The sequence below is a fragment of the Gigantopelta aegis genome, chromosome 5 (assembly GCF_016097555.1).
Source record: "Gigantopelta aegis isolate Gae_Host chromosome 5, Gae_host_genome, whole genome shotgun sequence".
Lineage (NCBI taxonomy): Eukaryota > Metazoa > Mollusca > Gastropoda > Neomphalida > Peltospiridae > Gigantopelta > Gigantopelta aegis.
Genome location: NC_054703.1, coordinates 27366320 through 27388083, shown reverse-complemented (window position 1 = coordinate 27388083; position 21764 = coordinate 27366320). Strand labels below are relative to the sequence as shown.

The 21764-nt window shown below is 37.9% G+C and overlaps 1 protein-coding gene across 1 annotated transcript; it reads left to right on the top strand.

Annotated features, from left to right (window-relative positions):
- The first annotated feature begins 3274 nt into the window (after positions 1-3274).
- LOC121373041 (chitin synthase chs-2-like) lies at positions 3275-20627 on the top strand. The gene is made up of 11 exons (XM_041499484.1): positions 3275-3364; positions 4532-4601; positions 5101-5106; positions 5682-5878; positions 7972-8139; positions 10854-11109; positions 14646-14730; positions 15228-15247; positions 17205-17302; positions 19092-19313; positions 20610-20627. Exons 1-11 carry the CDS (start codon positions 3275-3277, stop codon positions 20625-20627), a joined length of 1230 nt encoding a protein of 409 aa, XP_041355418.1.
- The last annotated feature ends 1137 nt before the right edge of the window (positions 20628-21764 follow it).

The following is a 21764-nucleotide window of genomic DNA, read 5'->3' as shown; positions in this document are numbered from 1 at the left end:
AAAACTAATTATTATTATTTATTATTGATGGATGGATGGATGGATGGATGGATGGATGAATGAATGGATGAATGCATGAGCCACGCCATCAGTATTGACTGCCAATAAAACAGTCAAAATTCTAATTAGATGCATGTGGGTTTTGGTTTCAGTCAATATTTGCTATTACTATTTAGTATTTGTGTATTCCTTTTGTATTTTACTCTTTTTTTCCCCGACAGTATATTTAATATGTATTTGCAATAGATAAAATGGATCAGCTGATTAGAAACATTTTACAGTGGCTCCAAAGTCAGGATGGTCTCTTTTTAATAATTTTTCTCGTTCCAAACAGTGCACCACAACTAGTCAAAAGCCGTGGTATGTGCTGTCCTGTCTATGGGAAATGCATATAAAAGATCCCTTTTCTACATTAGGAAAAATGTAGTGGGTTTCCTCTGATGATTATGTGTCAGAATTACCAAATGTTTGACATCCAATAACCAATGATTAATTAATCACTGTGCTCCAGTGATGTCGTCAAAGAGACATTCCTGAGTTTGCTGCATTGTAAGATGTTTCCGACTAATAAAATATTTCTACAAACAAACTTACATATTAAATGTATTTTCTTGTTTAGAATATCAGTGTCTGTATATTCAATGTGTTTCTGGTCGTCTTAATATTTGCAAGAAGCCCAAACTGGATTTTGTCTTCAAATAATTTCGTACGTACGAAACCAAAAAAAAAAAAAGGAACTAAAATGAAACTTAACCTAGTACAAATATTAGAACGATCAGAAACACGTTTAATATACAGCCACTAATATTGTAGTCAGACAAATATATTTGATATGTAATTACAATCGTTAAAAAACACTATTTTAGTCGATAACATCTTAAAAAGTGCTACCCCGACTGGCATATCAAAGGCCGTGGTATGTACTACCCTGTCTGTGGGGTGGTGCATATAAAAGATCCCTTGCTGCTAATCGAAAAGAGTAGTCCATGAAGTGGCGACAGCGGGCTTCATCTCTAAATATCTGTGTGGTCCTTAACGATATGTATGACGTCATATAACCGTAAATAAAATGTGTTGAGTGCGTCGTTAAATAAAACATTTCCTTCTTTCCTTAAAAATTGCAGCAAACTCAGGACTGTCCCTTTAAACAAAGCAAACTTTAACTACACTGGTATAGTGAAAAGATCGCGTTCACATTTACATTTTAAACAGGTGTAGTTCTACCAGTGTAGTTAAACTAATTAAAATGTAAGTGTGAACGCAGCTAAATATAACACATCTCACCTTGTACACTTTACTATTTAACTTTACTTTACTTTACTATTTTACTTTACTTATCTTTACTTTACAATTTTACTTTACTTTTACTAATTTACTTTACTTTTACTAATTTACTTTACTAATTTACTTTACATTACTTTACTTTTACTAATTTACTTTACTATCTTACTTAACTTTACTTTATTTTTACCAATTTACTTTACTATTTTACTTAACTTTACTCTACTTTTACCAATTTACTTTACTATTTTACTTAACTTTACTTTACTTTTACCAATTTACTTTACTATTTTACTTTACATTACTTTACTTTTACTAATTTATTTCACTATTTTATTTAACTTTACTTTATTTGCACTTAGGTAATTTAATTTAATTAATTTTTTTATTTGTTTTATTGTTTTAGTTTGATTTGATTTGATTTGATTTCACTTGACTTTAATTTAATTATTTATTTTTTCTTTTCTTTTTATAGCTCCAAGTTTCAATCCAGCACTTACAGGAAGTGCGATAGTATGAGCGCTGACAATGGAGATAATTTGTAAGGGAGACGAGGGAATGTCCGTGAAATTTGATGTCTTTTGCTCTTTTCTTGTGGATTTTGAAGCAAAAGTGTATGAATAATTCAAAGATAATTAACACAATTAATGTTAAATAAAACACTTCCTTCATATGGGCCTAGCTATACATGTACAAGTAATCTATTACATGTACTAATAACATTATTTAGGCCACACCCACCTGCCGCCAGTTAGCCAATCAGCATCTGAATTTGGCGAAGTAAGGAAACATATTCTGTAGTTTGTCGGTGACCACCCACAGTGACACCAGAGTGACGTAAGCGGATCTCCCGCCCAGACTGTCGTCTGCCACCAGTACTATAGGAACCTGCAGAAAACCAACCAGGATTCCTGAAGAAGAACAAATCAAAATACAGCATACAGTATCGGATCCAGACAATCCAATTGTGGAGGTGGTAGGGAACCGGCAATGCCACACACGTTTTCAACTGGATTCATCGGATATATATATATATATATATAACTATCACAAAATTTAGGTGTGTGTGTGGGGGGGGGGGGGGGGGGGGGGGGCACCTGCCTCTCCTAGATCCGTCACTGTCATATGATTAATACACTAAGCTTAGTATAGAATGTCATAAATCTTCTTTAATTGCTTAACGATACCATTAGACTATCTTGACAGGGAAGATTTTCTTCTGTATTATGTCGCAATTGCCTACACAAGTTACGAAGATAGCTACACAATTTAAAAAAATTAAACAGCAGTTGGTCATCAGTTTCCAGCTGACTAGAACTATCATTAATCAAGAATTGATTTATTAATCATCGGCTATTGGAAGCCAAACATTTGATAATTCTGACATCAATGTCTTAAGGCGTAACCACACAATACGAGTGTCTCGTACAATGAAATCGTACTGTTGTCTTGTATCAATCGGCTATTCTCGTGGTTAAAAAAGAAAGGAATGTTTTATTTAACGACGCACTCGGAACATTTTATTTACGGTTATATGGCGTCGGACATATGGTTAAGGACCAAACAGATATTGAGAGAGGAAATTCGCTGTCGCCACTTCATGGGCTACTCTTTTTCGATTAACAGAAAGGGATCTGTTTCATGCACCATTCCGCAGACAGGGTGGCACATACCACGGCCTTTGATATACCAAACGAGAACGAGAAATAACCTAACGGGCCCACCGACGTGGATCGATCCCACACCGACCGCGCATTGAGCGAGCGCTGTACCACTGTGCTACGTCCAGCCCCTATTCTCGAGGTTGTTGTCGTACAAGAACTCGTATCGTATGACGTCGTCTTCAGAGAACACCGGGTATATTTTTCCACTAGCAGCAAGGGGTCTTTTACATGCACTTTCTTACAGACAGGACAGCACATACCAAGACATTTGGTATACCAATACCGGGACACTGGTTAGGAAGGAAAGAAAAAAAAATAGAGAAGAGAATATGTCTACTAAGGGGACCCAAGCACCTCAGGCGAGCGCTCTGCCCAATGGACTAGATCCGGACCTCAAGATGCCAAGGAAACGAAAGCCCGTAACGAGTGACACACGTAGCAAGCCCTGAAGCTTACACTATGACAGTTCAGAAACCTCAAAGATTCGTAAAAACCAAAACTATTTTGCGGTTACTCTTAGTTAAAATTAAAGTTTGTTTTGTTTAACAACACCACTAGAGCACATTGATTAATTAATCATCGACTATTGGATGTAAAACATTTGGTAATTCTGACACGTAGTCATCAGAGGAAACCCCGCTACATTTTTCCTAATGCGGCAAGAAATCTTTTATATGTACTTTCCCACATGCAGGATAGCACATACCACGGCCGTTCATTCATTTGGTCATTCATTCATTCATCCATTCGTCGGTTCTTTCATTCATTCATTTGTTTGTTCTTTCATTCATGAATTCATCTGTTCTTTCATTCGTCTGTTCATTCATTCATTCATTTATTCAATCAATCAATTACATATTCATTCATTCTTCTGTTCTTTCATTCATTCATTCATTCATTCATTTATCCATCTGTTATTTCATTCATTCATTCTTCTGTTCTTTCATTCATTCATGGATTCATTTATTGGTCTATTCTTTAATTAATTAATTCATTCATTCATTCGTTCATCGGTTCGTTCGTCTATCCATTCCATCAGTCTTTCGTGCTTCTGTCAGTCCTTTGGTTCTTTACTTGGTTCGTTCAATCAATCATTAATATTTTTACTCACTATCTCACTCACTTCTTCATTCGTTCGTCCGTCAGACCTCCCGTTCCTTCCTTCCTTTCTTCTTCCATTTATTAATAAACAAAACAAACTTTCTATATCAAAATTGTCAAATGTTTCACATCCAATAGCTAATGATTAATACATTAATCTAGTGGTGTCGTTAAACAAAACAAATTTGAACTTTAAGTTTACTTGAATTTTTAACGACTGGTATGTCAAAAGCCGTGGTATGTACTATCCTGTCTATGGGATGGTGCATATAAGAGATCCCTTGCTGCTAATGGAACAATTTAGAGCGTTTCCTCTGAAGACTATATTGCAGAATTGCTAAATATTTCATATCCAATAGCTGATGATTAATTAATCAATGTGCTCTAGTTGGTCCTTAATAAATCAACGTGCATTAGGAATGTCATTAAATAAAACATTAAAAACTTAAAAATTCTATTCATCCATTTAATTTGAACTGTTCTAGGTTAAGAACAAGAAACGCTGGAGCCAGGTGATGTACATGTCCTACGTTCTGGATTTTCTTACAAGAAATCGTTTTTATAAATCAGTATAAATCATCTATATCATACATATTCCACAAGTTAAGCAAATCATGTATATTGAATTTTGAACTTCAGATGTAAGCTAGTCAAATAAGACAAGACAAAAAAGAACAATTTGGCCCAGTGTGGAATATGTATGATATAGATGATTTATACTGATTTATAAAAACGATTTCTTAAAATTATTTGTTAAAATGATTTATTTATTTATTTTATTTTATTTTATTTTTAAAAATTTTATTTATTTATTTTTATTATTTATTTTATTTTTAAAAATATTATTTATTTATTTATTCATTTATTTATTGTATGTTTGTTTGTTTGCTGCTGCTGCTGCTGATGATGATGATAACTAGTTTAACGTGCCCATATAGCACTAGGGTTTCGAACACGCCCATCCCGAGTCCGACCTCCGATAAGATCGGTGGCCTGACTCGGGATGGGGGGGGGGGGGGGGGGGGGTTGAAAATAGGCAGAATTTTGAAAACAGCAATTAGTAAAAAAGTTAATAGATAAAAAAAATTAAAAGGTTACAAGCCAAAAATAAAAAGAATTGACTGCTCGGCCGAATATTTATATAATTTGGAGCATTTTAGAAGGACAGTCAACAATTAAATAAGAGAAAGAAGAGAGGATCGGACTATTTAATAACATTTTAAAAAAAGAAGTAATTTCGACATAAATTTTAAAGTTTAAAGTCCGATCGATATGTGTTTGTTTGCATGCCAGTGATACATATGTGTTTGAGTTAAGTACCTAAACAAGTTGTAACCGAATAGACAATGCATTTTTCGTGCAGGGTGTCGTTTCTATTCTATTCGGTTCTATTTCTGGGCTATAAGTGGATATATAGATAAGATAGATATATCACCCATTTTCCAATTATATATATACATACATATATATGTATGTATGTATGTATGTATGTATGTATGTATGTATGTATGTATGTATGTATGTATGTATCTATCTATCTATCTATCTATCTATCTATCTCTATCTATCTATATCTATCTATCTATATATATCTATCTATACATATATATATATATTACATTTGTTACGCCACAGCGAAGGATGAGGAGTGTTTCGTTCTGACCACGGATGCTGACGTCGATTTCACACCGGAGTCTGTGGCGACCCAGCTAGATCTGATGACACGTGACTCGACAGTGGGGGCAGTGTGCGCGCGCACCCACCCCATGGGAAATGGCCCATTGGTGTGGTACCAAACATTTGAATACGCAATTGGTCACTGGTTTCAAAAGGTTAAACATTCGACTTTCTGGTGTAGATACCAGTATATAGTTTAATAAATGTGTTGTTTCAAACTCGTTATATAACTCAACATACATGCATATGGTTTATCAACTCTGCTTTAATTATTTATTCAGTGTATTTTAATGGTATGATTAATGAGAACCGACTATAAGGGAAGGCTATGCATCAAAAGTATCACATAATTAGCTCTAGGTTGTACTATACCAAATAAAATCTAATAGACGACAAATTTAACGTAAATGGTTAACACACTTTATTACAAACCTGTGAGAGATACCAGGAGTTTAATAACAAAATCGTACGTCACTTTGTGAGATACCGTTTTCCTTAACAAAACAGTGCCGAGTTCAGCCAGACCGAGCAGAAAAAACGTCCGCCAAACTGCTTTAAGCGCTTCATGTTAAAAAGAATGACCATCTCGGAAACCAGTCAAAATAGTTCGCAATCGTTAGTAAAAAACGGCTGGCTGAACTTATGTCTGATTTTACTATCAGAAATCAAACTATGTCCCATAATTATTAGTACTACAACCCCTCCCTCAAAGTATTAACAGAATAAACGTCCAGTATTTATTTTCGATACATCCAGATGTTTTTACAACACCTCTAGTTTCCGCACACAATTGTAGTACTTAGTTCTACACACACTCCCCGTGCACATTTATCACCAGTGGCATGACTTGTGATATTAACTGCTCTGTCAAAAGTCCGGTGCACCTCAACCTCTGACCCAGCCGGGTGTTATTTGATTTAGTCTACCTCTAATGGTGTCGTTACAGAAGCCAACTTCTAACTGAAGGCTGCGTTGCTGGATATTGGACTTATCAAGTGTTTGATATCCGATAACAGATGATAAATGTATCAACGTGCGATGGCGGTAACAACATAAAACAAACTCATATCTGACTTACTGCGCATCAGAATTATCAAATCTTTTACTGTTAATCAATGCACTACATTGACATATTTAAACAACACAAACGTTATATGAACGCTATGTGTCAGAATTATCAAAAAGATTTGGCAAACAACATCCCAATTAATGATTAACTTAAATGCTCTTGTGATGCCTCGAAACAAAAACTAATACAAACAATAAAACAAGAACAACAAAACAAAACAGCCACCCCAAAAACAAAACAATAAAATAATGAAACCACAAAAAACAACAACACCAAACCCCAAAACACATTTTAAGTAAAAACTACATGTATGCACATAATTATCAAATATATGGCATACAGTAAATATTATTGATTAATGAATGCTGTTGGTTAAACAAAAACCAGCTTTAACTGAAGATTATATACCAGAACATTTATTAAATGGACATTCCTGAATTTGCTGCAATTTCTAAGATGTTATTGACTAACAGAGACTTTTTAGCGATTGTAATTACATATCAAATATATTTTTCTGCATAAAATATTAGTGTCTGTATATTAAACGTGTTTCTGATCGTTCTAATATTTGTACTAGGTTAAATTTCATTTTATTTCCTCAAATATTTTGTTTTCGTACGTACGAAATTATTTGAAGACATAATACAGTTTGGGCTTCTTACAAATATTAAGACGACCAGAAACACATTAAATATACATACACTGATATTCTAAACAAGAAAATATATTTAATATGTAAGTTTAATTGTAGAATTATTTTATTAGTCGGAAACATCTTACAATGCAGTAAACTCAGGAATATCCCTTTAAATGTTTGACCTCCAATAACATGATTAATTAGTATTATTGTTAATTTTAACAGTTGTTGTTAAACAATCAAACTGTTTTGAAGTATTTGATTGTAGGATTGAATCTCCTTTCAACTGATTTTTCGTTCCAACCAGTGTACCACAATTGGTCAAAGGCCGTGGTATGTGCTATCCTGTCTGTGAGAAAAAGTGCATATAAAAGATCCCTTGCTACATTAAGAAAAATGTAGCGGATTTCTTCAGATGACTACGTGTCAGAATTACCACATATTTGGCACCCAGTAGCCGATAATTAATTAATTAATTAATTAATGTGCTCTAGTGGTGTCGATAAACAAAAACAAGCTTTAACTTGTTTTGTTTATTTCAGGCTGCCGAACATGTTCTGGGGTCTGTGTTGTGTGCACTGGGTTGTTTCAGCGTCTATCGGTGCCGAGCCATCAAGGAAATCCTGCACATATACGCAACCAGCGTAGAACACGCCTCTGACTTCCTCACCAGGGATATGGGCGAGGATCGATGGTTGTGTACGCTCATGGTGTGTAGAAATAGAAGTAGAAGTTATATTGTTCTGTTTGACTTCCTCATCGAGGGTATAGGCGAGGATCGCTGTCTGTGCACGCTCATGGAATGTAGAAATAGAAGTAATATTGTTCTGTGTTTGACTTCCTCATCAAGGTTATAGGCGAGGACCGCTGGCTGTGCACGCTCATGGTATGTAGAAGTATAGGTTATATTGTTCTTTGTTTGACTTCCTCATCATGGATATAGGAGAGGACCGCTGGTTGTGCACGCTCATGGTATGTAGAAATAGATGTAGAAGATGTATTGTTCTGTTTGACTTCCTCATCAATGATATGGGAGAGGACCGCTGGCTGTGCACGCTCATGGTATGTAGAAATAGAAGTTATATTGTTCTGTGTTTGACTTCCTCATCAAGGATATTATAGAGGACCGCTGGTTGTGCACGCTCATGGTATGTAGAAATAGAAGTCATATTGTTCTATGTTAGACTTCCTGATCAATGATATGGGAGAGGACCCCTGGCTGTACACGCTCATGGTATGTAGAAACAGAAGTAGAAGTTATATTGTTCTGTGTTTGACTTCCTCATCAAGGATATGGGCGAGGACCCCTGGCTGTGTAAGCTCATGGTATGTAGAAATAGAAGTAGAAGTTATATTGTTCTGCGTTTGACTTCCTTATCAAGGATATGGTCGATGTGCACGGTCATGGTATGTAGAATTAGAAGTTATATTGTTCTTTGTTTGACTTCTTCATCAATGATATGGAAGAGGACCGCTGGATGTGCACGCTCATGGTATGTAGAAATAGAGGTTATATTGTTCTTTGTTTGACTTCCTCATCAAGGATATGTACGCTCATAGTATGTATAAGTACTTGACATTTGCGTTTGTCCAGGTGCTCCCTTTGGCATCCAAAACGTTTTATGGTAGGTAGACATTTGGAGGCTATGGTATGTAGTAGTACATGACAGATGCGTTTCTAAAGAACCCTGAGTGCATTCAAAATGTTTATCGTAGACATTTGGAGGCTATGGTAAGTAGAAATACCTGACAGTTGCCTTTGCCCAAGATCTTGTGAGGCCATTCAAAATGATTTGTGGTAGACATGTGGAGGCTATATCAATTAAATGCGAAGCATCACTGACCAAAATGATTTTCGAATGAAGAGGTTCACAACGTAACCGACTGGCGGTTCGCGTGGACTGAAAGTTGCGTAACCACTACGCGAACAGAACGATGGTCCGCTTGAAATAGTATGCCCTGCTTCACGTACCACAACTCTATGCACTGGTTCCATACCTGGTCTAGCCGAAGTGTTTGTTTTTGTCTTTTGGAAGATTTTATTTGTAAAGTAGGTCTAGGATCGATCCCATCGGTGGGACCATTAGGCTATTTCTCGTTCCACCCACTGCACCACGACTGGTGTATAAAAGGCCGTGGTATGTGCTATCCTGTCTTTGGAATGGTGCATATAAAAAATCCCTTGCTACTAATGGAAACACTATGTCAAAATAACCAAATGTTTGACATCCAATAGCCGATGATTAACAAATCAATGTGAAAAGTGGATGGCACATTGAATGCTGCGCGGCGTCGGAAAACTGTACGAGCTGTCCTCAGGAGTTTGAAGACAACGTAGACGCTTTTCTCATTTATTATGTATTATGGGCGATCACACTGGCCCGAATGAGCTTCCGTTTGTTTTCCGTATGCGAAAGTGGTGTGATTTTTTAAACTGGCCGAATGTCCCTCCGAATGTGTTTTCCCCAATGTATCACCGAATGCTTTCCGTTTGTTTTCCGAATGTTTTCGGTATGGTTTCAGAATGCTTTCAGAATAGACCGAATACTTCCCGCATGTTGACTTCGAAAGGTTTCCTTTCCGAACGCTTGCCGTATGCTTTCCGAATGCTTTCAGAACACGGCGAATCGACCTAGAATGGACTGAACTCGTTCCGCATGCGTTCCCGCAAGGGTTTGGAAAGCATTCGGAAAGGATTTGTCATGTTCTATGTCCATTCGGGGTGTTCGGAAAGCATACGGAACATACTGTGCATTCTGGAAGTGTACGAGCAGTTCGGAAAATGTTCTGAAAGAATACTGGAAGGGTTCTGGCTATTCGTTATACATTCGGCGGCATAAATGAAAAAAAAAATCCGGAAAGGATACTGAAAACGTTCGGAAAGCTTTCGTCATGTTCTAGGTCCATTCGGGTGTTCGGAAAGCATACGGAACCCAGCACCTCCAAATTTTCATTCCGAATGCACCAAGAACTAGACGCATGCTTCCCGAACGTTTTCCGTACATGCCGTATGCTCCTAGAATGCTTTCCGAATACTTCCCGAATACACATGGACGCCACATTCGGATGGTCGAAGGAAATTATTTTGAACATGCACAACAAATTTTTGGAACTCCCGAATGCCGTTCCGTATGCATCCGTACGGAGCCAAACAGCCAGTATGCTCCTAGAACACACCGAATGATTCCCGAATATGATCCGTTCGCTCCCCGAACACCCAAATTCCTATTCGGAAAACAAACGGAATGACATTCGGGCCAGTGTGATTGGGCCATTAATTTATTGATTTTTATCAATGTACAGAATGGATGGCGCATTGAATATTGCGTGGCGTCAGAGAACAGCATGAATTGTCTTCAGGAGTTTGAAGAGTTCTACAAACAGCGCAGGCACGTTTCTCATTTATTTATTTATTTTAATCAAGGTACAAAGTGGATGGCGCATTGAATACTGTGCGGTGTCAGAAAACAAGCCGAATTGTCCTCGGGAGTTTGAAGAGTTCTACAAACAGCGAAGGCGCTGGATCGCGTCAACGATAGCGAATCTGATGCTGATCCTCCAGGAATGGAGAGTTATCACCCGTGTGAACCAGGGCATCTCTGTCCTGTTCATCCTCAACCAGGCGTTGCTGCTGTTCTCAACACTCATATCCCCCGGCACCGTCATCCTCGTTGTAGCTGGTGAGTGTGTTGACTGTCATATAAAATTACCCATAACTAGGGTTGTCTGTTACTTCATGTTTGTCCGCCTCTGACTTAAGGCCTGTTTACATGCACCTATATACCCTTGTGGCAAATTTGCCGTCTGGGGCAAAAATACCTATAGGAGGTAAATTTTATCATGTAAACGCATTTACCTCCTGGGGTAAACATACCCCTAGGTGGTAATTTGCCCCATGTTATCAGGTGGAGCAAGTCTGTTACCCCCATGGTAAAAATACCACCCAGAGGCAAAAATGTCATATAAACGCTGTTATGAATTATTTAATAGAGGCAAATAAAAAACCTTACATCTCGGAGTGCTGATGACAGTACTTACTATAACTTGTAACGATCATAATGGTGTTCACATTGTTGAGCCCAGTGCGTGGGGAAAATGACATGCCACATGAAACATACAACCATGTTTCATGCAACATGTACTGAACTTTTTGTGATTTAGCAGGAAAGCTAGTTTAGTTAGTGATCCGTTTTTTTTTTTGCTGCTGCAAGATACGTTTATTTCGGTTAAGTTTCAGTTTTATTTTACCTTTTAACCAAATAATAGTATACTTCAAAATCACTTATTATTTAAAAGAAATTTCACTACGTTGACACAATGAACACTTTAAAAAAACATAGATTGGCTTGTGGGTATAGCTGTTAATAAAATATATCTTTATTTCGGGTGTGTGTGTGTGTGTGGGGGGGGGGGGGGGGGTCACATTTCTTTTACTTTTTTCACCAAATATGAAAACGTCACTTGTAAGTACAATATTTGTACATGTGCGTATACATAGTGTGGATCACTTTAATTAAAATGTCCTCTGCATCGATCATGAGCAAACTGAAGTGTGAGTGCTTCACGAGCGGTCACTCCACTGGCATTTGGCTGTTCTTGTAGCTGACACGTTTAATGTACAACAGAGAGATCAAGTCAGTTCAACCACTTTGGATCAAATAGCTCTTTTTCCTTTTCACATATGTTATGCAATGTTACGGCAGCTGCTTTTATTGTTGGAGCAAAGTTGACATCGACGTCTGTTCTCTTGGTGAATCTTCTCCACCTTCCCTTGAAATGAGCAAAGGCATTTTCAATTCTCACATGTGCACGGCTCAGTCTATAGTTAGAGTATGCTTTCTACTCTGTGGGGGCTTCTCTATTACCGTAGGGATTAAGGAGCCAAGAGCACATGGGATAGGCTGGGTCTTCTATCAGCACAACTGGCATATCAACTTCCTTTCCAGCTATCATCACTCGGCGCCGCCACTGTGGTGTTTGCAGTAGGAGACCATCTTCTGCTACAGCTGTTAACATTGAGTTTGAGAACACCCTAGCGTTGTATACTCTGCCAAGCCATCATATGCACACATCTGCCAATCAGTATGCATCATCGCACACAGCCTGCATTATTACAGAGTACCAACCTTTCCTGTTAACGTTTGTTTGTTTGTTTGTTTTATTTAACGACGCCGCTAGAGCACATTGATTTTTTATCTTATCATCGGCTATTGGACGTCAAACATATGGTCATTCTCACACTGTTTTTAGAGGAAACCCGCTGTCGCCACATAGGCTACTCTTTTTACGACAGACAGCAAGGGATCTTTTATTTGCGCTTCCCACAGGCAGGATAGCACAAACCATGACCTTTGTTGAACCAGTTATGGATCACTGGTCGGTGCAAGTGGTTTACACCTACCCATTGAGCCTTGCTGAGCACTCACTCAGGGTTTGGAGTCGGTATTTGGATTAAAAATCCCATGCCTCGACTGGGATCCGAACCCAGTACCTACCAGCCTGTAGACCGATGGCCTGCCACGACGCCACCGAGGCCGGTCCCTGTTAACGTAGTCAGCGTGGCAGTGTTGAGGAGCAATGATTGGAATGTGTGTCGCATCTGTTACCCCAGAAGAGTTAGGAGACTTCCATTTTTCTTCAAAGCTTTAGATATCTTGTTTGAGTTCATCAATCCCAGGGAACAGATTGTGGATTTGTGAACACCAAAACGATTATCAACAGTACGGTATTCTACTGTTGTAGCTAAGTAGTATACCAGTACTGCCACCCTATGCTCTGTGGTCTAAGCTTCTCGAACCCGTGACTCCTTCTGGAGGTATGGTTGAAGTTTATCACATAGAATATCAAACATGGCACGAGATATTCTAAAGTTCTCTCTCCACAATGTGTCGTCAAAAGTTTGCAACACAGTTAAATTCCACCAGCTTCTGCTTCGTTCTCTCTGCTATATTCTACGCTGTCTTAATAATAATGCAGTTACGCTAAGAATAATAGTTTGAGTCAATCTCTCTCTTCGTCGTTTTCTTACCCAAAAACTGTACTTGTCCAGGGTCAAATAGAAATCGAATGAATGAAACACCCCACTTACGTTATAAATTATATAAACCCAACATGAATCTGCCCTTTACCCCTAGGGACAAATTCACCACAGAGGGCAAAATTAGCTATCTGTATGTATAAAGGACCAGTCTTTTCCCCTCTTTTTCTCTCTCTCCTTTTCCTGCGTCTACCATTCTCGCCCCTCCCTTCTCTCTCTTTTTCTGTATCTTTCTTCCATGTCCAAGTTACGGTGGTACTACTGAATATAGACTATTCCTATTCAATAAGATATGTTTCCCATATTTCGATTTAGCATAGAATTAACGTGCATATACCATAATTGTGGTTCAATCTCCCCATTCTCTCCCTATCTCTGTCTCTCTCCCTCTTTCGCCATCTCTGCCTCTATCACTCATCCCCGTCCTCTTTCTGTCTCCTTTCCCCCTATCTTTCTCCACCAAAACCTACCACTAGTCTCTATATCCCTCTTTCTTTTCTCTCTGTCTCTAACTCCCCCTCGATCTCTGTCTATCTGTGTCTCTGTCTGTCTGTCTGTTTTTTTCTCTCTCTCTCTATACACACAAACACACACGCACAGACACACACGGACACACACACACACACACACACACACACACACACACACATATATATATATATGTGTGTGTGTGTGTATGCATATATGCATGCATATATATATATATATATATATATATATGTGTGTGTGTGTGTGTGTGTGTGTGTGTGTGTGTGTGTGTGTGTGTGTGTGTGTGTGTGCCCGTCCCCTCGTACTCAACATATACAGCATCTGTAACATCACTGACAGGAGCTGGGGTGAGATACGTTGTATTTATTTGACTTTTGTGGGTTGTTTTTGTTTTCTTTATCGTTGAGTTTAGTGGGAGACATACATTACCTTCTGGACTTGGTACTTTGGCACAGTTTAGGGGACGAGACTTAGTTTAGTCGTACGGCGCTCGCCTGATGCGCGATCAATCAAGGATCGATCCCCGTTGGTGGGCCCAGTGGGCTATTTCTTGATCCAGCCAGTGTTCCACAATGAAATAATCATATATGATATATATGCCCAAACCACAAGACGCTGACGCGTCAGACGCAACAGTGACGCATCCAGTATGTATGAGCCTTCATTGTGGATGTGTTGTTTTATCTACAGGAACAAGGGAAAAGAAAATCGAATCTTCTATAACAAAGGAACCGTGGCAAAGACAAGTAAAATTCTGGTTCAAGAAGATATTTTTGTAAGTATTTTGTAACGACCACCGTGCCAGTGTTAAGTTCTAGTGTATAGAACGACTTTACAATGTGCAAAATAATAGACTTAGACATATATAAACACGCGATCGCACGCATGCACGGACGTAAAGGCACACACGTACACACACGCCCGCACACCCACACCCACACACACACACGGAACACAAATTCTTCGAAATATTGAAAGAAAAATCAATGACTAGTGTAAGGAATTTGATGGAAGTATTTTTTTTTTTATGATCGTTCATCGATTAAAAATCGGCTGGCACCAACTGATCAACTTTTGGATACATTTCCTTCCTTCCTTCCATACGCGCCTCCTGAAAGTTGTTTTATTACGAAAACATGGAAACCCTGCCACTTAGTTATTTTGTATGGGCGTTGTTGTTGTATTAAATTAAGACACTTCTTGACGTTTGCCTTTTAGCCATGCCTTGTGGCCATAATGCCCTAAAAATTGACTTTGCCTCTCAATTTGCAGGGATAAATTCTCAGATACAAGTAAGACATATGATAGTTTTTATTTAATTGTATTCAAGTTTAAACCAAACAAAATAATAATGTGTAGTTCCAATTACATAAGCCACTTTCTTTTCCTTTTAACTCGTTTTCGTGCTTATATCCAGAGATTAATTTTACTAGTAGAATGCATTTCATAACTTCTTGTTTTAAAATTGTACGGGGGGCGATACCCCCGTACCCCCTAGAAACTTTGCTTTGCGACCTCCCATGTATAGTCCGTCCCACGGGGAACGCTTTTTTTCATACCACACATTATACATTTCTGAGCCGTTTGTTTTCTAAATTGCACACAGAAAGACTTTTCCTTTTCTTTTTACGTCAAACCAAACTGAAAAAAAAACAACAAACCCCACAACATGTTTGTATGAGGATGGGACGGAATATAAGTCAGCCCTTCCCTCCCATGCCTGCCTTACATCAATAATTTGTATGGTTATAGTTGCTGCTCCACCAAAGAAAACAGAGAGACGACGCAAACATTTGACGTAGAAGTGCAAGTTAGTCCAGTCAGAAAAGACAGCACTTCGACAAGCGGCGACCTCCATGATACATATATGTCTGTAGATTCCTCCTCTCAGTTGGAGCACCCAAGCGAGTCGACAAGAGCCAATCAAGGTACATTATAATCCTTTCCCTCGCCTGATCCGCGGTCGGTCTGGGATCGATCCCCGTCGGTGAGCTCTTTGGGCTTTTTCTCCTTCTAGCCAGTGCATCAGTACTGGTTTTATCAAAGGTCGTGGTATGTGCTGTCCTGTTTGTTTGATGGTGCATATAAAAGATCCCTTGCTAGAAATGGAAAAAAATTAGCGGGTTTCCTCTCTAAGAGTATACGTCAAAATTACAAAATGCTTGACAACCAACAGCCGATGATTAATAAATCCGATCAATAAGAGCTAATCAATGTACATATAGTCTTTCCCCTCGCGGCCTCGCCTGGTGCGCGATCGGTTTGGGATCGATTCCCGTCAGTAAGCTCTTTGGGCTATTTCTCGTTGTAGCTAGTGCACGAAGACTGGTTTATCAAAGGCTATATATAGTCTTAGAGAGGAAACCCGTTACATTGTTTTTGTCATTAGTAGCAAGTGGCTTTTTATATGCACCATGCCACATACAAGATAGCACATACCATGGCATTTGATATACCAGTCGTGTTGCACTAGCTGGAACGAGAAATAGTCACCGACTGGGATCTATTCTAGACCGACCGCGCATGAAGCGAGCGTTTTACAACTGGGCTACGTTCCACCCTTCCTTAAAAAAAGATTACTAGGAATCGTTTCATACTACTTCACTTCATTGTATTACTAGGACTGTCGATTACACTTCATTGTATTACTAGGACTATCGATTTCACTTCATTGTAATACTAGGACTGTCGATTACACTTCATTGTATTACTAGGACTGTCGATTTCACTTCATTGTAATACTAGGGTAGTCGGATTTCAGGACTGTCGATTTCACTCATTGTATTACTAGGACTGTCGATTTCTCTTCATTGTATTACTAGGGTAGTCGGATTTCACTTCAATGTATTACTAGGACTGTCGATTTCACTTCATTGTGTTACTAGGACTGTCGATTGCCAAATATTTGACATCCAACAGCCGATGATTATTAAATCAATGTGCTCTAGTGGTGTCGTTGCATTGCATTACGTTACATTAAAATATATTACATTACACTACATTTCATTACATTATATTATATTATATTACATTATTATATTACATTATATTTGATTACATTACATTATTACATTACATTACATTACATTCTATTCCATTCGTTCCATTGCAATACAATACATTCCATTACATTCCATTACATTCCATTACATTCCTACAATGCAATACGTTACATTACATTTCATTACATTACATTACGTTATATTATATTACATTTCATTACATTACATTATATTATATTGTCGATAGGTGGCAGCAGTGAAAGTGAAGACAGCGGAAGTTCTGAAGTGGAAGATGATATTGCGCTCCTGTTTTCAGTGGAGGACTGGTTACCAGACGAGCTTAAGGTATACGCTGATAATAGCAGGATAATACACTGTCTAACATAAATGTTAAAACATCAAGGAAAACAAGATTTCCCCCAGATAAATCACATGTAGTGATGATAACTAATCCTTGCATTGTGCCTCAAACTCTGTCACACCAGCTAGTGGATCTCGATATCAGGCCGTGGTATGCTCTATTCTGTATGTGGGATGATGCATATAAAAACAAAAATATCTCATTCTACTCACAGAAAAATATAATGGGTTTTCTTTAACACAATTTGTCAATTACCAAATGTTTGACATCCAATAGCCCGATACTTAATAACTCAATATGTGTCGTTAAAGATTTTTTTTTTTTTAATTTATCCTTTAAAAGTATCTGAACTCGGTAATATATTTTTGAAGGTACTCCCATTTTGATTTGATTATCCAATAAAATATCTTATTCACTGGCATAGCAAGCGGAGGGTGGGTGGGCAGGGGCACTTTTCTTGACCCAGTAGCAGCAGCGATGGTTTTATATATATATATATATATATATATATATATATATATATATATATATATATATATATATATGTATATATATATATATGCGTGTGTGTGTATATGTGTATGTGTATATGTATATGTATTTGTATATGTATTTGTATATAATATAATATAATATAATATAATATAATATAATATGTGCGTATGTGTCTGTCTATCTGTGTATATGTGCCCCCCCCCCCTCCCCCCACTTTTTGGCACCTTTCTACGCAACTATTATTATATGCAGATTTAATTAAAATTATACTACTAGTTCCGTCTCTTAATTATTATGTCAATCATTTCACTTGAACAGCAGTAGGGACATAAGAAATCGACTGTCATTCATCTGTTTGTAAATCAGTCCATCATAAAAGAATGTTGTCTCCTTTTGAAGAATTTATTGATGTATCACTCACAAATTGATTAAAATTGCGTAGCGTAGCAAAGCGATTTATACTAAACATGTGACTGTTATAAATCAACAAATTCACATACAAATAGGAAGATAAAATTATTTTATAATTACAAACAACACTTCTATTTAGTTTTACTAAAACCAAATTAATAATAACATATTTTATAATCAGTTTATAACGTCCTTTCCTTTACCTTTTTACGTAATGACGTCCCATTTGACCATATGACCTAATGTTTCGGCTTTGTGCTATTAAATCTTTTAATCTAGACTCGAGACCTCTAGTAGAGTCTGAGACACTAATGTCATGACAACGCCATACAAATTGTATGCGTGAGACGTCATTTAGGAGATAACCATGTGGAGTTTTTAGAATTGCGGGTGTTATTGTCTATTTAATCCCAAATAGACAATAACACCCGCAAATATAAAAACTCAATATGGTTATGTCCATTGTAAACTGGATAGTTTTTCAACGGAACTAACTGAATATTTGGTATTTCTTGCAAAAAATACCTGGCTACAATCTAACTGTAGATCCTTGAATCATCAACGTCGCCTGTTCCAATTGCTAATGACGTCACTTTCTAATGACATCATTAGCTTTCCGGGTGTTATTGTCTATTTGATCCCGGAAAAAGAATGTAATTAACCAATCACAATACAGAACACACTCGCCATCAGTTTACAATTGAGATTGAGTCTGGACTCTAAAAGTTTTATAAGCACGGGCCCAGAGGTCTATCGAATAATAGTATTCAGGTGGGCGAAATTTTTGGGCGACGTCGCCCAATCAGAATAGAGTAAATCTTATAACGGGCCTTTAAAAAGAAGTTTGTAAATTGTATTTTATTTGAGTGTGGTCGAGATCTGGACAAATTTGGTTCCTATTCTGTCATTCATGGTTTCAGACAATATGCGCAATCGTTTCGATATCATGGCTTTGACAACACGATGTTTATTTCTGGGATGAACGAGAAGGAACTGAAGGATATCGGGATTAAGACGGAGACCCACAAACAGTTCATTCTGGACCAGATCGAACTCTTGCCAGCATTTGAAATCGAATATCACGTCCCAGTAAGTTTTAATAAAACACATTAGGCCATATGACAAATATTTATACGACGGCACACACACACACACACACACACACACACACACGTGTACCAGTCATACACGCACAGGTGACAGTCATACACGCTCAGGTGACAGTCACACACACATAAATGACAGTCACACACACACACACACACACACACACACACACACACACACACACACACACACGTGCCAGTCATACACGCACAAGTGACAGTCACACACACACAAATGGCAGTCACACACACCACACACACACACACGACATATCTCCATGTACACAGTCACTAGCACACAGACAGAGTCCATATGACGTTTAAACAACACCATAATTGTAAGTCGACTGTTTCACCATTAAGATATTTGCGACCCCGGGGGACATTCTCAATCACACATATGTACTAGACAGAGATCATATGGCGTTTAGACAACACCATAATTGTAACATTCGACTGTTTCACTATTAGGAGATTTGTGACCTCAGAGCACATTCTCAATCACACATATGTACTAGACAGAGTTCATATGACGTTTAGACAACACCATAATGAACACTGTCGGGTGTTTCACTTTTAGGATATCTATGAGAGTAGATCCTTCCTACTTCGCCTGTAGAAGAATTACCACTCCTGAGACTCATTCAACTTATTTTCGTGTTTGTATCCAATTAAGGTTCACACACGCTGTCCTGGGCACACACCTCAGCTATCTGGGCTGTCTGTCCAGGACAGTAGGTTAGTTGTTAATTGTTAGTGAGAGAAAAGAGGGTGTAGTGGTCTTACACCTACCCACTGTGTCGTTAAAACTCGCTCTGGGTGGGAGCTGGTACCGGGCTGCGAACCCTGTACCTACTAGCATTATGTCCGATGGCTTAGCCACAACACAACAGAGGCCGGTCACTCCCAAGACCAAGACCAAGACCAAGTCCAGCATGTTTAACGTGCACATTCAGAGCAAGCTGCTCCTCCGTCCAGAACAGGAAAGGTGGGGTGGGTAGAAGGGGGACCGCCTGCACTGGCAGGTTCCAGGGAGCACCAGCAGTCCGACTGTAGCCGGTAACAGGCGGAGGGTGGTATGGTGCTATGGAATTTGGAATGTCCCGTAGGTTTAAGTCAAAGAGAATGGGTGCGCATTTTGATGTAGAACAAATTAGGCGCAATTTTGAACGGTCGATCGAAAAAAGAAAAGGTCGCCCCCAAGACTTAATTTAAGTCTTATATAACGCTCTCCAGAAGGAAGTGTTACATATTCATTGTATTGCTTTGTTTTTTACAGGTGAGTATCAAGGAATGACTGGACGCGGTTGGCCTGACTATGTATCAGGACTCCTTTAAGAGATGTCATATTCTCAAACCCAAGGATCTGAGAATTCTAAAAACCTTCGGAACACAAGAAGTGAAAAAGGAACTCAAAATAACGAAAGCTGGTAAGAAGAAAAAAATATATTTTGGTTATTTTTTGACGAAGCCATTAAGCGTTTTGCTCACGGTTATTTTTGTGTCAAACGTAGCTGTAATTGTAATAGTCCAAGTGGTATGCCTTTGATACCTTTTCCTAAGAGTTCACAATTCTGAACATCCAGTACTGTACATGGGTGACATAGAATAAAAGAAACTTGTTTATCAGATGTTCCCACACTTGCCCTCTGTTTAAAACAGTGATTTAGTATTGCTCTTAAATTATTGTACTGACTTTAAATTATTGATGTTACATATTATTTACTTGCATGTATCTTACGAAAGTAAATTGGTAACATCGGTATTCTGTAAACCATATGAAAGGGTCATAAAATGTTTACGACACTATATTAGTGTGACATGCCCATAGTTAATGGAATTAAGAACTCAATATTTAAAGGCATACTGTCACGGATTTAAGAACTTTATTTCTCTAAAAATGGATAATAAATAAAAATTACATTAATTTTTGGAAAGAAAATCTAGCTATCGCATCACCTTCACTGAGCCATGATGGAGTGAAATCCATGTCAACCCTTTCGGCAATTTTAGTTTTTGAATTATGGACTATTTCCATAATTCAATTATTTTTACAAAACATCATAATAAATGGAGTATGGTGGTTATGAACACGGTTGAATAAAGTACATTTAGGAACAAATCAAATTATTTTTGTTCAGGTAATACTTTGTTAGACCATAAAATAGGTCAGTGGTCTGTGAAAATATGTATTTAATGGAGAATGCACAAGGAGTTGTAGATTCGTAAAAAAAATAATTCACGAGCCACGTAATTACTAATATTGTTAAAATAAGTCGGCTTACATTTGGATTTATGGCAAAAGTTTCTTAAGTTTTGTAGTGAGTGTCTTACTGTTTTTATTCGGTTAATTTTCATATTTATGACCAAAATCATATTTATGACCAAGTCAGAGTCCAAATGATATTACAAAAAATGTCTTGAATTACTCTGT